Source organism: Pongo abelii, chromosome 8 (assembly GCF_028885655.2).
Source record: "Pongo abelii isolate AG06213 chromosome 8, NHGRI_mPonAbe1-v2.0_pri, whole genome shotgun sequence".
Classification (NCBI taxonomy): domain Eukaryota; kingdom Metazoa; phylum Chordata; class Mammalia; order Primates; family Hominidae; genus Pongo; species Pongo abelii.
The window spans coordinates 102,274,699-102,291,973 of record NC_071993.2 but is presented as its reverse complement, the minus strand read 5'-3'; the positions used below and the strand labels follow the sequence as shown (position 1 = coordinate 102,291,973).

At 44.1% G+C, this 17,275-nt stretch overlaps 1 protein-coding gene across 17 annotated transcripts in view; it reads left to right on the top strand.

Moving 5' to 3' along the window:
• The window catches only part of SORBS1 (sorbin and SH3 domain containing 1), a 251,763-nt gene that overhangs the window by 208,671 nt on the left and 25,817 nt on the right, over positions 1–17,275 (top strand). For 14 of the 17 annotated variants that reach the window (XM_063727053.1, XM_063727050.1, XM_054521431.2 and 11 more), the window contains 5 exons: positions 3,496–3,663; positions 8,441–8,487; positions 12,987–13,101; positions 13,255–13,380; positions 15,359–15,553. In XM_063727053.1, the coding sequence (XP_063583123.1) occupies positions 3,496–3,663; positions 8,441–8,487; positions 12,987–13,101; positions 13,255–13,380; positions 15,359–15,553 (651 nt within the window). 17 annotated transcript variants of the gene reach the window in all.

Genomic DNA, 17,275 nt, shown 5'->3' with positions numbered 1-17,275 from the left:
TTTGCTTGGAAAAATGTATGAAGAAAGTACAGATTCTAGACATCTGTCAGAGAGGTGACATGATCTAGCAATTAGAGGCAAAAATTGAGGCTTTCACAAGTGATTTTTTTATATGACATAGGCTCAATCACTTCTCTTTTAGTGGACTTTTCCAAAAAGTAGGACTGATGTCCCCACAGCCACTAGGTTATAAATGCCAAGTCCAGCCAGCACTGCTGCATGGGAGATACAGAAAGAGATTGTCCACTGCTGCACTTAATGCCCTGTAAGCTAGAAACCAGAGTTTGCGCTTTCATCCCCCCTCAACCCCACCGTTGATAATCCCTAAGGAAATCCGCCTACATATTTCTCCAATACTGCCCACCCCTCTGTTGGCACAAAGCATTGTTCAAATTGAGCAGGATGCAATAGGAGAAAGAGGAAAATGAAAAATAGTAATGACCTTGATACATTTTATAAAACAACTTGAGGAAGTTGCCTATAACTCTGTTGCCTTCAATTCAGAAGACGGCAGATACACCAAGAAATGCTGGAAAACCCCAGCCAAGAACTTCAAAATGTGGATATTTTCTTGTAGCTACTGAAATGCCTGTCCTGCCATGGGGTGACTGTCAGGGCCTGGGAAAGAGCCCCTTTTCTCGGGGATTTGGGAAGAGGTAGTTCTTAGTATCAGCCAAATGGGCAAAATCACAAGCTTCTGCTGGGATAAAGCATTATGATGATACATGCTTTCTGGGCCTCACATCCCCAAGAAAAAGAGTCCTAGAGATTAAACAAGCTCCCAAGCCCATATTCCTGAAATGAATTAAGAGCTGGAAAAATCACCTTGACCTAGTAGCAGTGGGGGAGGGTGTGCGTGTGTGCACAACTGTCCTGTTCACGCTCAAGTCTGAAGCCCTTTTTCTCTGTTGTTCTGCTTTGTTGAGTACTTCCAGAGTTTAGGTGGGGTTTCCTGAAGGATTTAGGGTAAGGGTGACTTGGGGATGAGTAGGATGATGATAATTATTGCCACCAGATGGTGAAACAAAAGACAAAAATGAAACCACCATGGCTAGGTACAGTGGCTTATGCCTGTAATCCCAGCACTTTGGGAGGCCAAAGCAGGTGGATCACTTGGTCAGGAGTTTGAGACCATCCTGGCTAACACAGTGAAACCCCATCTCCACTAAAAAATACAAAAAAATTAGTCGGGCGTGGTGGCGGGTGCCTGTAATCCTAGCTACTCAGGAGGCTGAGGCAGGAGAATCGCTTGAACCTGGGAGGTGCAGGTTGCAGTGAGCCGAGATGGCGCCATTGCACACCAGCCCAGGTGACAGTGCAAGACTCCGTCTCAAAAAAAAAAAAAAAAAAATGAAACCACTATACCTCTCCCCATCTCCAGGCACAATTGAACAGTATTCAATAAGAAACTTGTACCTGTCCATGGAAAGAAACAAGAGGAAGCATTTGATGTACAGTTATTATTTGTAATAACTCACTAATGATGAGTGTCCATCAGGCCATAGAGCAGATTCATTTCTATAGCTCTTTGTTAACTATTTCCTGCCACAAGATACAAGATTCCCATGTATGTAGGCCAGGGCTGCTATGATGAAGGAAGATGAAATTCCATTTTAGTAATATAAGCCCTAGTCTCTGACCTAGAAGGTTTTATGGGACAATTCTTGCCTACCACATGGGAGGTGTAGTTTATCTAGTGGTTTAGCAATTGATATATTAGAAGTTACAAAAGAAGGCGAGCAATTGTCTCCTGAATAACACTGGCTCATAGATTCTTAAAAGTTTTGTGTCTTTATCCATGGTTTTTGGCTTATGTGGTTAAACTACAGGGCTGAGGGACTTACTAAGGTCAGATTCAAGTACTGGATTGGGAGCTTTGCCCCATTTGATGTCCACTTCCACTGATTATGTTTAACTCCAGCCAGAACACAAGGGGCCTTGAGTAAGAACTGTGGCAGTCTCAAGCATCACTCCATTCCCATGGCTACAGAAACAGCTCACACTCCCCAGCTCATGGGGTGTCAGTCAGGCCCTCCCCATTGCAAATACTTTATCATTAACATGGATTTTCAGAAAATGAGAACATGTCAGACTTGGCAGGAACATTAGTGGTCACGTGGCGAAGCCCCTGGTTTAGTCCAGGAAAGGACCACAGCAAGGTAGTAACTTGCCCAGGGCTGGATAGTAAGTGAACCTATACCAATAGCAGAGCTAGAAACCAGGGCTCCAGATGCCTGGACCAGCACTCTTTCTATGGCACTGGGCTTCGCAGAGGACTTTCTCATGCCTTTTCTAATTTAATCTTTACAACTTACTTGAGTACTGGAAATCCCACAGCCATTTGATGAGTTGTCACTTTGTTATTTGTAGTCTTTGGAGAAAAATCGGGCCCACCCTCCTTTGGGGGTGTATGTCACATGAGGCATTTAATTGCCTGCTGGACGAAGCCTACTGTCTTCCAATGCTAAGAATTATCAGTTCTAATTCATGCTTTCCTACAAGGAAAGTTAATCCCAGAAAAGTAAGATTGTTTAGTATCAGAAAACACATTAAAATTCTGTTCCATGGGGTCATTTTAATAGGCATTGAGGGCATTTGGTAAAAAGCAACATTGTTTGATTTCTCAAAGAAGCCTTTAAAAATAGAAATAGATGACTTTTTCCTTACTGTAAGAGAGAATATTTCTTCTAATCCCAGGTACCATTATTCTTAGGGTTTTTTAAATATTTATATTCTCTGTCATTCCCTTTAACTCAGCTTCATTTCACCCAGTGAAGAAATCATTCAGTAAAAAAGTAACTGATGCTCTCTGTCAGCCACATAATTAGCCTTTGGTGCATATCCTAAGGCCTTCTAAAAATTGTGCCTAGGGGAAGAGTTGGCTGCCTAGAAGGGGCATCATCCTTTCTGAAATGGGCTGCTCCACTCTGTCAAGAGCATATTAGAGTAATAGATACAGGAAGCACAAAAATGACCTGGTGCCATAGACTTCACTAGCAAAAGCCTATAGCAGGTTTAATAGGCCTGAGATGGGCAGGAGGAATTGGCCAGCCCTGGTCCTGCCAGGGGAATACGCTGTGGGAATATATCCCTGCCTAAAAACAGGGTAGAGATGGCACTTCCAGCCTTCTGCTGCCAGCCCAGCATGGTTGGGAATGCCCTGGATGTGCCCCCTGGCTCACCTGGCCTTTTGCTGCCAGAAGCAAGAGGCTTTGGGCTGAGCCGGGGGTAGGTAGTTTGCTGGACAGTGTAATCATGTGGAATCATCTCCCTACCCCGGCTTTCCCAGTGAAGTGCTGCCTCCTTTCTACAGTGCATGGAGGGTGGTTATGATGGGAGTGTTAATAGTTGTGGCTCTAAAGCCCTTCTGACAGCTGACCCTTAAAGCCTCTGCCCCATTCACCCAGTACCTCCTTCCCTAATTACTTTTGTTGGCAGTTTTCTAATATGCTGGAACAGATGATTCACTGCCCATTTTATGCAATTTTATGGCAGAAACTTTTAGCGGACCAGAGACGACTTAAGCGCGAGCAAGAAGAGGCTGATATTGCAGCTCGACGCCACACAGGCGTCATTCCGACGCACCATCAGTTTATCACTAATGAGCGCTTTGGGGACCTCCTCAATATAGACGATACTGCAAAAAGGAAATCTGGGTCAGAGGTCTGTTTTGGTCACCTCAATCTGCTGCTTGACCCAAAGCAATATTTGCCTATTTGCTCCCCTCAGCATTGCCCTCTGTAGGCCAATTTAGTTCTCCAAACAGCATCTGTCATCCTGGCCTCCCTTAGGCTTGCTTTGGCTTCTTGTGGCTGGTAAATAGACATGACCCCATTATGTCCTGTGCTGTGTATGTTCAAGCATGCCTGGCTGGGGGACCGGGATCTGCTGGCACATGCCCCTGTTGCATGCCTTGGAGCATTGACTGCCTTCATGAGTCCAGCCCTCCATATCCTGCATTTTGTCATGCTACTGTGTTGCCTGTGCATTCTGCTTAGAAATCTTATACCTGAGTCCATATGCATTGGTAGCTATGGTGTGGACAGTTACACAATTCTTCTTTGAAGAGATGGTTAATGAAACTTTACAAAAGTTAGCTTAACAATAATTTATGCCATTTACAAAGGCCTCCAAATTTAGTGACATTAATTTTGAAATAGAGAACAATGCTGCTGCTCACATGTAGGTGGATGAATTGTGTGAAGTGTTCAGCAGTGCTGCAGTAGTGTGCCTCACTAAAGAATTTTGAAGCCCAAAGACTTTCGCAGTTAGGATAAACCCACAGAGGGTAAGAGAGTTCTCCAAGGGACGTTTCATTTGTTCTTTTAGTTTTGACGTTTCCAAGCCTAGATTATGAAAGCTTAATATTATAAAAGGAAAGAGAAGAACAAACTTTTAAGTGATTTTTATCCAGATCTTGGCCTCCTGCACTAAGGTCAACATGTCGAAATTCTCATGCTAGCCAAATGCTGCATCTTGCGTAAGAGTTTATGCTTTGCCATGTAACCCTTAAGTAGCGCTGCTGAAGATGATATCTTTTAGGGAAAATGGGTACGTCTGGGATTTGGGGTGGGAGCTAGGGGAATGGGGGAATAACACCCAAAGTATGTACTGTTTTATAACCTTTCAGTACAGTAGGTTAATATTTGTTTCTATCTTTTTTATTTTATTTTTTATTTATTTTTCTATCTAGAATATCATTGCCTATATTTTTTTTTTTTTTTTTTAGAAATATGACTGGGCATAGTGGCTTACACCTGTAATCCCAGTACTTTGAGAAGTCAAGGTGGGAGCATTGCTTGAGCCTAGGAGTTCGACACTAGCTTGGGCAACATAGTGAGACCCCCCATCTCTAATTAATTAATTAATTAGATAGATTGGTAGATAGCCAGGTGTGGTGGCACATGTCTGTAGTCCAAACTGCTGGGGAGGCTGAGGCAGGAGGGTTGCTTGAGCCTGGGAGCTCAAGGCTGCAGTGAGTCATGATCATGCCACTGCACTCCAGCCTGAGCAACGGAGCAAGACCGTGTCTCAAAAAAAAGGGTGTCTGGGAAGATGAGGTAGTGAAAAGAGGGAACCAAATTAAAAGAAAGAAAGCTGGCCGGGTTTAGTGGCTCAAGTCTCTAATCCCAGCACTATGAGAAGCTGAGCCAGGAGGATCACTCACGGCCAGGAGTTCGAAACTAGCCTTTGCACCATAGGGAGACCTCATCTTTACAAAAAAATATATATATATTGAAAAATTAGCCAGGCTTGGTGGTGCACGCCTATAGTCATAGCCACTTGGGAGGCTGAGGTGGGAGGATCACTTGACCCCAAAAGTTCAAGACTGCAATGAGCTATGAACACATCACTCCAGCATGGGTGGCAGAGTGAGATCCTGTCTCAAATTTAAAGAAATTTGAGCCTGTCTCAAATTAAAAGAAAAAGGAAAGCTGGGGAAGAGAAGGAGACTCTAAAGTGATGGAGAAAAAGAAAATCTATCAAGGAAGAAGCAAAAGTTAGCGAATGTTAATTGCAAGGGAAAGATAGCCCTTGAGCCCTCAACATTCCAGCTCCTCCTCAAAATGGCCCTTCTCAGAAGGCTCTGGACATGGTTTGTCCTCACCGACAGTCCTGCCTGCTTGTAGGTAGAAGAAGATGGGAACAGTTGAAGGCACTAGGGCTGCACACTTACACATGTACATGATACATGCAAACAGAAATGCACCGTGGGTGGAATAACCACAGGCAGAGGCAGGCAAACTCTGCTCAGTGAGCCTGCCTCACTTCTAGAGCAATGCTTCTCAAACTCTGACAAATGCGTTAGCATCCCCTGGAGGGCTTGGTAAAATACAGACCCTGGGTCCTATCTGCAAAGTTTCTGATTCTGCAGTGGGGCCTGAAAATTTACATTTTTAACAATTTCCCAGGTCATATTGATTATACCAGTTTAGGGACCACATTTTGAGAATCACTGCCCTAGAAGTTGACTGTGGACTTGAAAAAGTAGAGACCAACACATCCCAGGTGCACCACACTGTGTCAATGCACTTCAGTCCCATTCAGTAGGACTTGGGTGACCACAGGTTCTGTGTAAGACCCTATGGGAGGCAGAAAGAACTCAGTCTCTGTGCCCTTGGGGAGCTGATAGTGGAAGCCTCCCTCTTATACAGTTATCTCTGTCCTGTAGTAAGTAATACAATACTGTGAAAGCCAGAGGAGGGAAAGATGGATTTAGTCTTGGGAGCTGTAGGGAGATAAAGAGGGAGAGGATGTTGCTTTGTATAACCATCGATGGCTCACATACACGTCTCAAGAGTTCAATGGAATCAGTGAATTTTAACAGGCCTTTAATGAAAAAAAACTCACCACCCCACATTATTAACCTAAGTCCACTTACAAATTAATCATAAACTACACATCTATATAATTATATTGATTTAATTGATAGGAGATATTGTTTTGACAGAACTCAGTTACCAAAGTGTGAATGTGGGGCTGCTTTGGTACACATTTTTTAAAGTTCACACAGCTCTATAGCTGGGTGACATGAGGTAACCTACTTCCTTGTGTTTTTCTATTGAAATCACTGTGAAATTCTTATCCTTATAATTTTGGTCATTTAGTTTTCTCCTGTGAACTTGTCATTTATCATTAACCCCACATCCATTCTTTTCTTGTTCACCTGCAACTGTGAAATTATGCCCTTTGGTTACAGACACAAACACAGGTATTGAAATTGTGTGACTTTAACTTGATTATAAGGTGATCATTCACTTGGCCCCTGTACGTATGGTATAGATAGGTAGACAGATGAAAACATCAATGTGAAAATGCAGACTTTAAAAATACCTGTGGTAGGCTAGGCACAGTGGCTCACACCTGTAATCCCAGCACTTTGGGAGGCCAAGGCAGGAGGACCGCTTGAACCCAGGAATCTGAGACCAGCCTGGGCAACATCATGGGACCCTATCTGTATAAAAGTTACCCAGGCGTGGTGGTGCATGCCTGTAGTCCCAGCTACTCAGGAGGCTGAGGTGGGAAGATCACCTGAGCCTGGGGAGTCAAGACTGCGGTGAGCCATGATTGTGCCACTGCCCTCCATCCTGAGCAACAGGGCAAGACGCTGTCTCAAAAAAAAGAAAGAAATTCCACAGCCGGGTGTAGTGGTTCACGTCTGTAATCCCAGCACTTTGGGAGGCCAAAGTGAGCAGATCACTTGAGGCCAGGAGTTAGAGACCAGCCTGGCCAACATGGTGAAACCCAGTCTCTACCGAGAAATACAAAAATTAGCCCAGCGTGGTGGCACATGCCTGTAGTCCCAGCTACTCGGGAGGCTGAAGCAGGAGAATTCCTTGAACCTGGGAGGCAGAGGTTGCAGTGAGCTGAGATTGTGCCACTGTACTCCAGCGTGGGAGACAGTAAGACCCTGTCTCAAAAAAAAAAAAAAAAAAAGAAAAAGAAAAAAAGAAATTCCAGAGAGAGGAGGGGGTAGGAGGGGGTTCAGCTGAGGTGTAGCAAATAGATTTGACTGGAACAGGAACAGTGTAATAGAGATAAAGGCAATTCCGTAAGAGTAGGGAGAAACTACCCAAAGGCCTTCACCTATGGCAGGAATTGAGATTTGAACTGAGGGAAAGTTGAGAGCAGCAGCCAACTTCAAAGCAAGGAAGAGATGTGAGGAAGAATGTTAGGAATGTTATTTGTGCTCCTGGGTGACAGATTAGAGTGAAGAGAATGTGAAATCAAAGGAAGCTTTGTGTCAATGGAAACTAGATGTCAGCTTTGAGCAACAGGGTTGTGGAGGGATGGAGGTGTGGAGGGAGGTCCCTCCTGACTTAATGACACGCTTGATCAGGAAGTGGAGAAGGGGCAGAGGCTGACTCAGACCTGGGCATCTGGGAAGAGAGGGCTACCCAACAGGATTGGAAGTCTTGGCAGGAGTCATTTGAGCTCAGGGACCACTTTATCTGGCTTTTTGGATGATGTCACAGACCATGAGAAATATATGGAGTTGGAGATGATGTGAGAAGTGAATTGGCATTTCATCTACTTGCATATCATAATTTAAGCAAATAGATGTCTCTGAGGAATAAGACAGTAGATGAGGAACATCTTAGGACTTCTGGCTCACTTCGTCTTTTTGTTTGTTTGTTTTTTTAATAGCCATGGTCCACATGTTTTGAGGAACTGGTACCTCAGCTTTGGGACCTTTCTAACCATCTCTTCCCCAGATCTGGCTGTTTTTAGGGGGATTCTCATGAATGACATATATAGTTGACTAAACATTTATCTAGTGTTCTACTAAGGTCAGACAAATGCAATTTTGCCGAGATTTCTACGCTAGAACAAACTGGCTAGAGTGAATTTTTCTGCTTTGCTTTCTAGAAATTTGTGAAAATGTGTCCTTGTTGTACATGAATCCTGATTTTAACTTGTCATTGTTTCTTATGTTCAGATGAGACCTGCCAGAGCCAAATTTGACTTTAAAGCTCAGACACTAAAGTAAGTGCCACCAGTTATATTTATTTATCTTTTTAGCTGCCTCTTTGAAACACAGCAGTTTGTTTGTAGAGTCGGAGAAATAACAATTATAAAAATTGTTGTTAAAAAAAAGAACAAAACAGTAGTTCATAGAGTTTGCTATGTGCCAAACACTATTCAGAGTACTTTGCTTATGTTAATTCATTATGGAGTGGGTGCTGTGATGATCCCCACTGTTCAAATGAAGAGACCTAGGGACTATAAGGTTAAGGAACCTGCTCAAGCTGGTGTGATAGAGTTGGAATTCAAACCTAGGCAGAGGTTGGGGTCTTATACCCTGCGCCACCCTGCCTCCTCCTATGTAGGGGCTCTATTTGCTCAAGTGGTGGCTTGATCTGACCCATCTTTTCTGTGGAAGGATCTAGACCAGTCTCTAGGGAGATAACTTTACCCATTTTGCTACAACATCCCAAGAGATTAAAGTCTTACATGAACCCACAGGAGACTAGCGTTTCTCTGAAGTGTGTTTCTCAGAGTGCTAGCCCTGCAAGATTTTTCTCAAAAAGAGAGTTCTGTTGTAGAATGAGTTGGGAAACACTGCATGCTATATCTATACCTCCCACCCACTTTGAAGAGATACTTTGTTGATGACATATTAATAGCTCCAGAAGTCTTTCAAGAAGGGAACCTGAAACACGATTTGGGAGATGCTACCAAAAACTGGGTTCCATAAGGAAACAGCTGGCTTTTTATCTAATTATGGATTTAAATAGTCCATGAGTTCTCATTGGCAGCTAAAAGTACAATGGTCAGTGGCTACCCCATTGTCCTGCAGATGGATGGTTGTACATCTTGTGATCAGAGGGAGAGCTCCCTGTCCTTAGATGCTGGGAAATGCTGTGTGGAGCTAATCAACCATGGTTCTGATCTCCTGCATCACAAAATGAGTGACCAGGCCACAGTGTCTAGAACCTAGGCACAAATCTGGTATAGTTGGGTTTGTGTGTATTACTCCAGTCCTTTAGTTGGTCAGCTAAAGGAGGTGGCTGCATAATATACTGCGAAGATTGTGGGCTTTAGAGTCAGGAAGTCCTGTGTTCAAATCCTGACTATGCCACTTACTATCTCTGTGACTGTAGTCAAGTTATCAACTTCTCCCCCGTTCAGTTTTCTTTATCTGCAAGACAGGGGTAAAAATGCCTCTCTTGCGGGGAAGCTGGGGTAATACCTGTAAAACATTTTGCATAGTGTACCAAAATGTAGTGCTCAAAATATGTTATCCTCTTCTCCCCTTTTTTTTAAACCAGAGAGGATAACAGAGATATATAAATTAATTTGCAATTTAATTAATACACTTATTTCTTTGAATTGAGAAGTCTATGTAAGATTTATTAAATGGTATATTGATGATAATATTACATTTTCCCAGATTTCATAAAGAGTCTTAAAACAATTTTTTTTTAGAGCAACCCTGTCAAATAGAACAGGTGAGAAAGCTTAGATCCACAGAAATTGTCACCTTTTATCAACATTGCTAATGCCAGAGAGAGGGCTCCTTCCTCCTGAATCAGTGTTTTCATCACGACATGCTGCCTCCAAAAAAATGTCCACAAAATTTAGTGAAAAAAGTAAATTCTAGCTCCATGGCCTTTTAAGCCCTTTAGTCACTTGGTTTTACATTTCCCCATAGTCAATTACTCAAAAAAGCATGCTGTCGGGGCCAGGCGTGGTAGCTCACGCCTGTAATTCCAGCACTTTGGGAGGCCGAGGCTGGCAGATCACTTGAGGTCAGGAGTTCAAGACCAGCCTGGCCAACATGGCGAAACCCTGTCGCTACGAAAAAATACAAAAATTAGCCGGGCATGGTGGCAAGTGCCTGTAATTCCAGCTACTCAGGAGTCTAAGGCATGAGAATTGCTTGAACCCAGGAGGCGGGGGTTGCCATAAGCCAAGATCACGCCACTGCATTCCAGCCTGGGGGACAGAGTGAGACTCCATCTAAAAAAAAAATAGCATGTTATGGAATACTTGGTTCAACAAAGTTAAACAAGTTTCTTTCCCCCTGGCCTTCTCAGAGCCTCTGCTGTGCTGATGTACACCGTGATGCTCCAAAAAAGATCTAAAGCAAATCATATTTCTCAAACCCTCTCACCAGCAGTGGTTCTTTGGGAGCTAGGGGTATAGTCCACAGTAGTAGAAGAATGGGGCCCCAGGTTTCCCATGGTAGACTTCCATCAGCCACAGCTACAGACCCCTCAGTTCCTCTTTCACACACAAGTGGGTCCTTTGCTTAACAGTAGGACCATTACACTCCCATCCCCCTCCACAGCTGCGAGATACTTAGTATAGCAGAGTCAGGAGCCTGCAGATCTCCATAGGGGTGAATATGCTGAGGGTCTTGCTCATCTATCTGCCTGTGGTTGGGGGTGAAGGGAGGGGGAATTCATAATGCCCCCCAAAGAGGGCTGTGGCAAAAATGTGGCCCAAGACATTCCTTCTCACAGAGACAAATGCCCACATCCCCTTTACGGACCTCTTGAGGATTAGAATCCTGTCTGCTAATGTGAGACCCACAAAGGCTGCCTTGTGCTTTTGTTCAGCACAGAACTGACTTTCTGTAGTTTTCCAGATGTGCCCTCATTGTTCGGCCAGCACCCCTCACATACCGTGGGACTTCCTGGCATCCTGCAAAGTGAGCACACCCCTTCCAAGTTACAATTGGAGACCTTTCCATCCTATTGGTTTGACTCAAATGAAAAAGATCTAGGTCATTTTTTTTTTTTTAATTCAAGAAAATGTTACAATTTTAAAATTATTTAATTCAAGAAAAAGTTATAAGGGCCAGGTGCGGTGGCTCACGCCTGTAATCCCAGCACTTTGGGAGTCCGAGGTGGGCGGATCACCTCAGGTCGGGAGTTTGAGACCATCCTGACCAACTTGGAGAAACCCCGTCTCTACTAAAAATACAAAATTAGCCGGGCCTGGTGGCGCATGTCTGTAATCCCAGCTACTGGGGAGACTGAGGCAGGAAAATCCCCTGAACCCGGGAGGCGGAGGTTGCAGTGAGCTGAGATCACGCCGTTGCACTCCAGCCTGGGCAACAGAAGCAAAACTCTGTCTCAAAAAAAAAAAAGAAAGAAAAGGTTATAATTTTTATCCTTCTTTTAAGTTTTCATTTTTTTTAAAATTTGCCTTTGTCTCATTTTTTTAAAAAAAGAGTCCTGGTTAAAAATTAACATCATCTGGGCCAGGCACGGTGGCTCACGCCTGTAATCCCGGCACTTTGGGAGGTCGAGTCAAGCGGATCATGAGGTCAGGAGTTCTAGACCAGCCTGACCAACATGGTCAAACCCCGTCTGTACTAAAAAAAAAAAACACACAAAGGGCACAAAGAGCATTTGAAGGAAAATCTACTTTTCTTTCCAACATCACTTTTCCATGTTAAAAAGCAAAGGAATTAGGCCAGGCGTGGTGACTACATGCATTTAATCTCAGCATTTTGGGAGACTGAGGCAGGAGGATCACTTGAGCCCAGGAGTTCAAGACCAGCCTGGGCAACATAGCAAAACCCCATCTCTACAGAAAAATATGTAACAATTGGCCAGGCATGGTGGTGCATGCCTGTAGTCCCAGCTACTCAGGAGGCTGAGGTAGGAGGATCACTTGCGCCCAGGAGGTTGAGGCTGCAATGAGCTGTGATCATGCCACTTGCACTCCAGCCTGGGCAGCAGAATGAGACCGTCTCAAGAAAAAAAGTAATGGAATTAACATTTATTGAGTGTTACCTACCTGTACAACAGGCACCATCCTAGCTGTTTATTTTTAATTTGTTGAAGCATTCTCCAGCAACTCTGAGTTAGGTCCAAGTTCAGCTAAAGCAACAGTGTCTCAGATTAAGTATTGTGTCCAAGGTCCCAGAGCTACTAAATTTCAGAACTGAGTTTTGGACCAGATCTGCCTAACTTCAGAACCTTTCTACTGCATGATGATACAAAGATGGATGGTAAAATGGATGGGTAGACAAATGGCGAAATTGATGGAATGATAGAAGGATATCAATATATCACAAATAATTTCAGGGCAATTTAAAGCAATGAAGGCATGCCCTGCTAGGGCATAGAAGAGGATAGTGAAGGTATCCAGAAGGAGACATTTTGTTTAACAAACATCAGTTAAGGCAGCTGAGTGCATTGCTCTGTGTTGCATAAATATTCTGAGCGTAAGACAACATTCACAAAAAATGCATTTAGAAAACCACAACAAATTAATAAGGCCTCTGAGCACTTTCAAGGGCTAGTCAATTTGAATGTTAACATCCATCCTGCAAAAGACTGGAAAAATGCCAAATGTGATGTAATTTCCTGAATAGTGGGGTTCTTACTTCCAAATATGGAGCCCCCTCTCTGGAATTTGTACCCTTTGACCCCACTTAACAGTCTCCTTTTGCTACAAAACTGAAGTGTCTTAATCTTACACATATTGAAACATCTGCTAAAATGCCGTTGACCCTCTGTCGACAGGGAGCTTCCTCTGCAGAAGGGAGATATTGTTTACATTTATAAGCAAATTGATCAGAACTGGTATGAAGGAGAACACCACGGCCGGGTGGGAATCTTCCCACGCACCTACATCGAGGTACCGCAGCCCCTTTTCTTTCTAAGGAAAAGCCTGACCGTGCCCAAAGCACCATTTATTTACCAAATGCTTATGTTTTGTTTCCTCCTTTTCCTCTTGTTTCCCTGCTTTCTTCTCTTCCCTTGTTCTCTTTTACCTCTTTCCCTTTCTCAGCTTCTTCCTCCTGCTGAGAAGGCTCAGCCCAAAAAGTTGACACCAGTGCAGGTTTTGGAATATGGAGAAGCTATTGCTAAGTTTAACTTTAATGGTGATACACAAGTAGAAATGTCCTTCAGAAAGGTAAGCTGCACTTCTCATGCCTTGCTTTGGGGCTCTCTTGGATGGCGCAGCTATGTGGGGAAGTGTGGTGTTGCTATCGCACCCCAGTCTGGGGGTGCTGTCTGTACCCTTAAGAGAAGTATGCCAATCAATAATTGCATTAAGGGCTGGGCACGGTGGCTCATGCCTGTAATCCCAGCACTTTGGGAGGCCGAGGTGGGTAGATCACTTGAGGTCAGGAGTTTGAGACTAGCCTGGCCAACATGGTGAAACCCCGTCTCTACTAAAAATACAAAAATTAGCTGGGCATGGTAGTGGGTTCCTGTAATCCCAGCTATTCAGGAGGCTGAGGCAGGAGAGTCATTTGAACCTGGGAGACAGAGGTTGCAGTGAGCTGAGATCGCTCCACTGCACTCCAGCCTGGACAATAGGTCTCAAAAAAAAAAAAAAAAAAGAATTGCATTAAGGCCTGTAATCCCAGCACTTTGGGAAACCAAGGCAGGAGGCTCACTTAAGGCCAGGAGTTCAAGACCAGCCTGAGCAACATAGCAAGACCCCATCTCTATTGAAGAAAAAAAAAAAAAGAATTGCATTAAGGGCAATTGGAGAATTTTCTGAGGTAAGGTATTTTAAAAATAAACCCTAGGCTAATGTCAGGGTTTAACTATATTGAGCTCACTGATTAAAGATAGTATTTCTGGAGTCTTAGGCATCTTTTATAAGCTGTTTTCAACCAACACTTACCAACTAATGATGTGATAATGCACTGTGTTGGGGACTGGGTTTTACAATATATTGTTGTGACCTAGTGGAAAAAACAGGTCCATTGATACCAGGAGAAGTTTGAAAAGCTTTGAACCCAAAAGGCACAAACCATCTACGCAGAATGTGGGAGTTAAATACTTTTTTCCAAGCCACCATTTTCTTATAGAAAAAAATGAACATAGATGGCTCTCTCCTAGGTGGTTGTAAGAGACTTTGATGAAACAGCTTATGTGAAGCCCCCAGCATGACACGTGGTATCTGGTTGGTGCTTAGTAAACAGGAGATGCCAGTATTATTATTATCACCATCATGCTTATTCAGAACATAATTACATTGTGCAGAGAAGTTCTTCTTTCCAGAATCCAAACACTCTACATGGCAAAATTCTCTGGCTTGCTAAAGTTACTAAGTTACTGATTTTATTGAGGATTGAGGGAAGTGAGCACATTGTTAGAAAAAGATGAGCCATCTTATGTAACACTGGAAGCAACCCAATTGCCCAACAGCAGGGGATCAGTAATTAAATCATTATATGTTTGTGCGACAGAATACCCTGCAGTGGTCCATTAAGCTATGCAATGCCATTAAAAATCTAGAATTCTATTTCTTGATAAAGAAGGAAGTTTACTATGTGCTATTAAGTATTTTTTAAAAAGCAAGTTGGAAAAGGGAAACACAGTTCATACTCAATTTTTAAAAGAAAAAATATGTGCGGGTTTAATTCACATGCATAGAAGTAAATCTGGGGAGTCCATATGCCAAATATTAAGTGTTTATCTCCAAATGACTATGTGATGGGTGATGATTGTTTTCTGCTTTATGTTTGTGTTCTGAATTTTCTATAATGATACATTATAAGTATCTATAATGCTACAAAAGAAAGAAAAAGAGAAACCCCCCAAAATCTTTGCCTTAGAAATGAAGATTGGGTATCTGTTTCACATTAAATGAGTCAAAAACACTACATTTGTTCCCTGGCTTAGCGACACAAATCTGATGTTCTCCTTTACTAAAATACTTAAAGAACCAAGCTGAACTTCCCAGCATCAAGGTAGCTCCTCTGCCATTAGCATCCTCATCCCAGTGGTGTTAATTCCCTCCAGGTTCAGCAGGGAAGGTTTTTCCCGAGCTAAGGATGTGATAAACAATGCAGGACATTGAAGCATGCAGGCAGAGGCCCCAGGCATGCAGAGGCGTGCTAGGACAAGGACCCTCTCTTTGCTGTGTCTTCCAGGGTGAGAGGATCACACTGCTCCGGCAGGTAGATGAGAACTGGTACGAAGGAAGGATCCCGGGGACATCCCGACAAGGCATCTTCCCCATCACCTACGTGGATGTGATCAAGCGACCACTGGTGAAAAACCCTGTGGATTACATGGATCTGCCTTTCTCCTCCTCCCCAAGTCGTAGTGCCACTGCAAGCCCACAGGTATCTAAGCTTCTTGTCACTGGTTTTCATACTCAGCATGTGAATTTTCGTAGTCAACAGTGCTGATGGCACACAGCCTCTCTGGGGAGGTTTTTGAGCACGGCAATTAAAAACTGTCTGCAAGAGGCCGGGTGTGGTGGCTCACGCCTGTAATGCCAGCACTTTGGAAGGCCGAGGCGGGTGAATCACCTGAGGTCAGGAGTTCAAGATCAGCCTGGCAACATGATGAAACCCCATCTCTACCAAAAATTCAAAAATTAGCCAGGCGTGGTGGCGGGCGCCTGTAGTCCCAGCTACTCAGGAGGCTGAGGCAGGAGAATCGCTTGAACTGGGGAGGCGGAGGTTGCAGTGAGCTGAGATCATGCCACTGCACTCCAGCCTGGACAACAGAGCGAAACTCCATCTCAAAAAACAAAAAAAAAAAACTGCAGGAAAGCAGACTGTACACTGGACTTTGTCTTTATGCGTACAAATGGCCTTTTCCAGTGCTTGGTTGAAGATATATCTCGGGGAAAAGGAACAGTCAAGTAATTGCTCTGGGAATAAGGTGACTAGGGAAAGAGAAACAAGAGCCTTTATCAGTTGGTCCCTCCTGCGTGAAGCTGTTGGTGTGGGTACCACCACTGTGTCATAAATCCCATGGTCCAAATGTGATCCTCAGTCATCTTGGCCAAAGTTGGCCTGCAGAAGACAAAGGCTGAAAGAGAGACTTACACCTTCTCATCAGCCATGTAGACCAGATCCAAAGTATTCTTTGCATTCACCGGAACCAGGTGATTGGAACAAGTAACTTACAGCATCTCAGTCTCAGTGGGCTGAAAGGATGTAGGTTTATAGGCGTAATAAGATGTTGGCTTTCCCAAACATTAATTATGAACAAACTTGTTTAGAAATATAAACTATTCCTAACTGATCCCCACTTTCCCAAAGCCAAGAAAATGTCAGAACCTTGAGTTCAGGGTGACACGGTGGGGGTGACATCCCTGTGAAAGAGCCTGGCCAAACCACCATGTATGTTGTAAGGAGGTTGGCAGAGGAACAAGAGTAGGACTTGGGGGCCCGGGTTGACCCTGAGACGGTGCCTCATGTCTGGTCCTCTAACTGTTTCCTCCTCTGCCACCTGCTCATCACTGACCCCAGTAGAGGGTTCTTGGCCGAAAGCATTAAACGGGCTGACCCAGGGCTTCCTGGACAGTGATAGCCGCATCCTGTTGTCTTATAGGACAGAGTGTGTGACTGGAGCGGGACATTCTTCTTTGTAAGGATGCAGGGAACCCAGCTACGTTTTTCACTTGACTGTGGCCAAGAGTGATTGTAAAACAAAACTAGTACACTACTCATACTCCTCTCTGGAAGACTCTGCTGCGCTCCTAGAGAAAATAAAACCCCAGGGAAGGGCCATGGCAGTGTGGGGCCACCTTTCCCTGTATGGTTCTGGGTCAGGGATCTGGATGCACAGGGGCTGGGTCGGCTGGGATGGGAAGCTTCCAATGTGTCCCTTTGAAAATCTGATTCTGCAAAGCAGGCCAGCCTCATCCGTCACTACTCTGACGGGAACCTCTCCCCATCTCCACACCTCTCGCTGCTTCCTCCACCCCCTGCCTGCACACATCAGGCTCACGCTCACACATGCTCAAACGCACACTCACCCATCCCGGTTTCTCCCCAGATGTAACCCGAGGATTTCCTTTCTGTACACCAGAGTGTCCTTGCTCATCCTCT